Source organism: Poecilia latipinna, unplaced genomic scaffold, assembly GCF_001443285.1.
Source record: "Poecilia latipinna isolate Pla-1442-1.1 unplaced genomic scaffold, P_latipinna-1.0 Scaffold1127, whole genome shotgun sequence".
Classification (NCBI taxonomy): Eukaryota; Metazoa; Chordata; class Actinopteri; order Cyprinodontiformes; family Poeciliidae; genus Poecilia; species Poecilia latipinna.
The window spans coordinates 5,009-11,788 of NW_015113743.1; the positions used below are offsets into that span (position 1 = coordinate 5,009).

The 6,780-nt window shown below is 38.6% G+C and overlaps 1 protein-coding gene across 2 annotated transcripts in view; it reads right to left on the reverse strand.

Moving 5' to 3' along the window:
* Window positions 1–876: 876 nt before the first annotated feature.
* Window positions 877–6,780, reverse strand: part of LOC106959882 (dihydropyrimidinase-related protein 3-like) — a 29,373-nt gene continuing 23,469 nt past the window's right edge. For both annotated transcript variants that reach the window (XM_015052718.1, XM_015052719.1), the window contains exons 4-7: window positions 4,408–4,572; window positions 3,489–3,550; window positions 2,621–2,701; window positions 877–975 (exon numbers count right to left, since the gene is read on the reverse strand). In XM_015052718.1, coding sequence (XP_014908204.1) covers window positions 883–975; window positions 2,621–2,701; window positions 3,489–3,550; window positions 4,408–4,572 — 401 coding nt within the window. In that variant the 3' untranslated portion in view covers window positions 877–882. The remainder of the gene's footprint in view (window positions 976–2,620; window positions 2,702–3,488; window positions 3,551–4,407; window positions 4,573–6,780) is intronic.

Here is a 6,780-nt window from a genome sequence, read left to right on the forward strand (position 1 = left end):
TCTTAGAATTTAAAACTTGCATATTTTATTTTCCCCTTTATAATTACATAATACTTTGTGCCCCACAGAGATGATTCAAACAGCTGCAAGGCTCTGCAGGAGCTGCTGATGAACTATTCATTTGATTCAGGTGAGTTGAACCAGACTGGATCAGTCAGAACCCTGAACTACACAATATTAACTGGAAACATTGAGGATTCTCTTTGTGGTATCAAATGAAACTGATTAGAAAGTAATTTAATAAAATTAGCACACAGATGTTGAGATAAATCTAAATAGGATCAGATGATGCAGCACATGATTTCCCTTTGTGCTCCATCAAAGACTTTAGGAGCAAACGGACTCAACATCTTTTCAGTGTAGAACACAGCGTGAGATTTTCAGAAGAAATATTTGTTGAAGTATCTACAACTTAATGTTTGTATCAGTTTGACATATGACACAATAAGTAACCTTAAGTCCAGGATGGTAAAATATCCTGCAGTTATTTTAGACTTTAAAATGGAATGAAAACACTTCAGCTGCTTACTGAGTTCCTGTCAGCATGTCCAGTTTGGGTGTCCGAAAAATTACAACTAAATATGAACAATGTTGATAGATATATGCCAAAAATTATGTTTACCAAGATTTGAAATAATGAGATTAAATAAATACTCTAGATAAAAGACGAAACGTTTCCGAGTTGGAACTGTTATCTTTCATTTTGCTGATTTTTTCTAGAGCAAGAAATGGTGGAATAAGAAGACTTTTCCCTGAAACCTCATGTGTGTAAAAAGATCAATATACATGCAGCCAACCCATGAGACACAATGTTGTAGAGAAATAGTTTCATCAAAATGTATTTTTTCCCCGTTTCCTTTAGTATTTCAGTTTTTCATGCAGTTAAGTAAAGTGTGAGGGTTGAACCTCCTCTGGCCTGCTCAGCACATGGCCCTCCGGTCCAGTGATGCCCATCTGCAGCATCCGGCCTTGCTCCTGTTAAACACACACACAAAAGCTGTTAGAGTTAAGGACATGCTCCATTGCGTGCAGAAATGTCTCTTAGTTTTCTTTGGTGTGAACGCTTCAGCAGATGTAAAGATGTGGTCACACTCATGAATAAAAATCTGTTTCATATTGTTTTGTTCTTTCTGATGTTCATGAGAGCTGCTCTGTGCTTTCTCTCAGTCAGGCCACACGCATGTAAGTAGGAGCCTGCTTCAGAGGATCTGCACACGTGCAGCAGTTTTGTTGAGCAATGCATGCAAATGTTGGCTCTTCATGGAGGCAGACCAACTGGCTTAGATTAGCCCTGAGACTCACTGCACCTGGAAATGAAAGTCCCATGTCTAAATATGTTTTAGCAACACTGGGCTAAAACCAAACCATGAACAAATTCATATTAGTTTCACTTCTTTACTGCTGACTTAGCAAAATGTGCAGTCAGAATGGCTTTATAGGAATTCAGGGGCAAAAGATGTTGGAAATACATGTGTTTTTAATGGAGTGTTATTTTTTAAAAACATTTACCAAAGAGCTGCATACTTGTCATGAAAAGTATTAAGTTTTAATATTCGTGAATGGAAAATGCAGAAAATGTTCAAAACTATAGGAGGAACATTGATTGTAAGCATTTTGGTTCTAACACTTGAAGCATTTACAAGGATAGTTTGACTTTTGTAGTTTAAAAGATGAAAGTGTGAATCTGCCTGATCAGCAGACTGTGAGTGAGCCAGAATTATTTTACATAGAAAGAAAAGCAGAGGAACGTTCCATCTTCAGTGGAACTCAACAAATGACAACCTGCTTCTCAATCCAAAGGTTTATCCCTGGCAGACTCAGGGATCTTCACTGTACAACAAACTAATGATTTACATACATGACCTACCTATATGGCAAGTCATTAGTGCCAAAAATGAAATATTTCCACTAGGTCTAGTGAAGAAAAACAAACAAAAATGCAGTTATATCCCATAAAGATGAGCATTATCATTTTAAGTTATTTTAAATTAAAAAACTTAAAATGATAAGATGGGGTAAGAGGGTCATCTCTCTAACTGTTGGCCTTCCACTGCTCTGAGGATTTCCTCCTAAAGCTTCTTTTTGCTGTAAGGAAAATATTAAACTGGTAACAAAAAATTGATCTGTCCCAAAAGCATTTGTCCTGTTCCAGCAGCAGGTTGAGCTGTGTATGTTCTTATGGGTCAAAAGCAAGGCTATGATATATTTTCTGAGTTCAAACAAATCTGCGTCTTACAGCTGATAAAAATCAGACTCTGTCCAAGTCCAAGTTTCAAACCGGAGCTGAGATTTATAATGAATCAGATCCAAATGCACTCAGTGATAGAATCCAGGCACATCTTGGAGTTCTGACTAATAGCAACTACTTAAATCCATCCAGTATTACAGTTGATTCACTTTCATTTGACCTCGTACAGGACAGCCTTGTATAAACTACACCCACACATTACTATCCAGCAGGAAATACAGCCATTACAGATGGTGCGTTTAGTCTGACGATGCAGTGTGATAAGGTGAAAGACGTAATTGAACTCAACTAAAAAGGAATAAATCTCTTTAAACACAAACAGCTGAAGATATCTCAAGTTTTGAAAGAAAAAGAAAAGTTTTTTATTGTTACCTTAGCAATGATCTCGCCGTTTTCAGCGTGGATCTGGGCAATGCCCCCCCTCTCTGCCAAAAAGGTAAAGACCTCATAGAGCTGCAAGGAAAAGAGAACACAATTTTTTAATGTTGAGATCAAGCCAAGCCATTAAGACAAGAAAAAGACAGTACTCTGTAGCTCACAGGTCACTCATACGCCCCAATTTCAGAGGCCCACAATTTAGTTGAAGTTTACCAGGACACACACTGCAATTACCACGTGTGGTCTCCAGAAATGGAGAAACTGGTGGGGGATGAGCTGCAGTTGTTTTTGCGCTGCTGTGCCTCAGTTCCTCAGAGGTTCATGACATCAGTTTTTCAAGCGCCACTATTCTAGTTTCCTCATGTGCTCTTCCCAAAACCAAATGATCTATGACTGCATGAGAAACCGTCCAGCCTCACACCGTCTGAACGTGAACTATTTTACAGAGTTACTGCACACATCACAGACCAGGGGATACACACATAAAAATGTTTCCTATGGAAAATATATTAATTATTGCAAGATTAGTATTCCTCATTTCACACTTATTCCACTTAAAATACACCCCATGTGAATATTACCATTTTTAGTTGCTACTGTTTATGATTATGTTGCCACAACACTTTTAAAGTGTGTGCGTGCGTGTGCGTGTGTGTGTGTGTGTGTGTGTGTGTGTGTGTGTGTGTGTGTGTGTGTGTGTGTGTGTGCGTGCGTGTTAGGAATAGAAACATGTGCAGAAGAACATAATGAGTCAGTCTCTGATTATCCTTCATGTCATGCCAAAAACATTGCATAACAGTTGTCATCCATTTCACGGTTCTGATGCAGATTTCATGAATCCTGAAAGTTTTTTTTTTTTTACCTCACTGTTGCTCATCTGATAATAATCCTTGTAGGCCATGTAGACCTGGAACGAGTTCACACCTGCACAAAATAAGAACATCAGCACCCAGATAAGTTCTTCACTACTAACTTCATCATTTTGCTGTTATCCAGTATCAGTACCATGTGACTTTATTTAAAATGTCCAATTTGGAAAATCACAAGCATGTTCCCATCACATGATCCATACCCCTTCATTTTTTGTTCTTTCATTTTGCTAACAACCACAAATTTCTCTTTGGCATTAGATTCCTGCCAACTTTGGTCTACTAGACACAGAAATTTCAATTAGATTTGAAAGGCAATGTCAATAAAAATTTTGATTGTTACCACAGACTTTGACTGGATCATAAATAAACTTTCTTCAAGAACATTTTATTGTATGTTTAGTGTTGCTGTCCTGCTGGAAGGTGAACTTCCAGTTTCTAGGTTTCTCCGTCTTCCCCTCAACTCCAACCACCTTTCCTTCCACACTAGACAGTGTTTCCACACAGTGGTGCTGCCATGTGTTCAGGATGATGTGCAGTATTCATTTTCTTACTGTGTTTTGCATGTCGGTGCAAGAAGTTTAATTTTGGTCCCATCACCTTGTCATGTGATCCTTGGTTTTTGTGATACTCATTTTGCTAAAACTACTGGGGCCTTCAAAAAGCTCCAGCTGTTCACAAAACAGCTGGACTGACTCATGCACACAGGTGAACACTTGGAGCATCAGAGTAAAGAGAACTGGGTACATATGCATTCCACACTTTTTTGTCCAAAAAAAATCCCTTATAATTGTGCGTTATTTTACTTCCACTTCACAATAACACTCCACTTTGATGAAGTACATTGAAGCCTGTGGTTGAAACAAAAAGGAATCATGAGTCCCACTGTCGTGTTGCGCCACCACGGCCTACCTTTCTCCTTAATGAGGTTGTCCAGCTCCTGCTTGACGCTGTCGTCCCAGTGGGTGACGTCCACATGGAGAGAATAGTCACAGCAGGCCTTCTCATCGGCCCACTGCCTCCACTGGTCGTAGGCCTCTAACAGGCTGCTGCCGGGCTCCGGGATCACATGATCCACTGTTGGATGAAGAGGGAGGCAGAGGGGTTGAAATGAGAGTTTTGTAAACAGAATAAGGTGATGATGACAGAGAGGACAGAATGTAGAACAGACAGGCAGAGGGATGGGAGCAGGAGGCGAACATGGCTGCTGGTTTTGTTACTTTCTGTGTGAGTCGTTTATCTTGCGTAATCAGCTGGTTCCTGCAGCACTCAGACAGGGTCAGCAGGGGTAAACAGACGTCACATTGAATGTTGCCTATCTGGGTGAACATGTCCTTGAAAAAGTTGAGGCCTGTTGTCACTTGTTTATGTCAACATGATCAATGTTTTTTGCAGAATTTTTGAATGCACAGGCTCAACTGTCAGAAGAAAATCTTTGGTTTTTATATTTTAGAGATCCTTCAGGAAGTTGGCAGTTGACCAAAATCAGACAAATTTCAGTTTGACTGGCTGGTTAGACAGAAGCATATTATTCTGATCAGTTAATGCACCAATTCTAGTTTTGGTAAACTATTTATCTCACATTTTTCATGTTTACATGACATAAACTCAGCTGTGTGGAAAGTAGCGGCTTGAAAACTTAAAGAACGGTGCCCACTGAGGTCATCAAGGTCATGTTTTTGAAAGTTCAGTTAACATGTTATCCAGCATGTCTGTCAAGCAGCCAACTGCAGGTTGGCTTCTTAAGATGCTAACCTAGTTCAGCTGGCAGTGTTTTTCTTTTTTTGTAAAATAAAAAGAGAAGCAATAAAACTGTGCAGTAAGCACGTTTAGATGAAAACCTTTAGTTAAATCAATGGGTGTGTGTCCTGTTTTATGTTCCAGTAATTCACCTCAGTCTAAATTTATGACCTGACTTTAAAATTATCTCACAACTTATGTCTGTAGCAGTCAATCCCTGACTTTTCATCTGTTTTATCACTGGAGCAGGATGTTAGTAAGAGTTATGATCATATGAAACAGCTGACTCTGATTTTAAACAGTAGCACAAAATAAATGTCTTGGGTGGGATTATCATAATCCTAATATTAAATGAGTTACATAGTTTTAGAAGCAGGAAGGAATAATTTTTGTGTTTCTGTTTTAAATAAAAACAATGGCATCATGTTTTAACCCCGCCTCTCGCCCGGAACGTTAGCTGGAGATAGGCACCAGCAACCCTCCCGATCCCACTGAGGGACAAGGGTGTTCAGAAAATGGATGGATGGATGGATGGCATCATGTTTTACACATTTGTGTTAATCTTGTAATAACATACTTTTAGACATTTTGTTTTTGTGTTAAAATAGTAAAACCCAGTTATACATATATGTTCTCTCACATTACCTCTTCTCATAGTAATAATTATTATATGCATGCAGAACGACTAGATTTTCAGCCCTCAGGATTTCAGTTCTTGATGATTCTCCATACCTGCTTAAAATTGTTGGCAGGACAAAGCTTGACAAAAACAAGAAATTGAAATGTACCGCAAAACAAACAGTGAAATATTTGTTAAATGTAGAACTGATTTTGGATGTGCACATGCATAATTGTAAAATAAATCATTTTTTTGAATGTTTTTCAATGAGAAACATAAAACAACTTTATACATTAGTGAATATTATTGTGTATGTGCTTTAACTAAAATAACGTTTCTGTTCTTTACTGCATCACTGAGCACCAACGCGTCTTGTTCATCCATCATTAAAGAAGCCCTCCTGCTGGCTTACCACCTGACTACTTTTATATCTCATTATAGACGCTCCAATCTGCTTATGGTAATACAGCTGACACTGTCAGTCACTCATACACACACAACATAGTAAACAACAGATTAACCACACTGACAACAACATACTGTTCCTATTACCCAACACCCTTTAAAGAACATTTTTATAACTAATCAAAACATAATATTTTGTAAATGAAGCTTATAAAGGAGGACACAAACACACACTGTCTCTGCATGGAATATAATCCCTCTGTGAATGAAGCTCATGAATAGAGCTTACTACAGTAGCACGCCTGTCGCCGTTTGAACCCACAGACTCGCTGGCAAACAGGCAGCAAAGCAGAGTCCTGCAGAAAAGTCTGACACTGTTACCATAGAAAAAAAATCTGTTTTTTACTATGATAGCATTTCTAAGCATGCACTGGGAGACAGTTTCCATAAGAAGAGTTTTACTGTGCGACCCAACAGCCTTGCCCCCTGCTCAGTCTTTTGTGTATTTTTTTTTTTTTTTT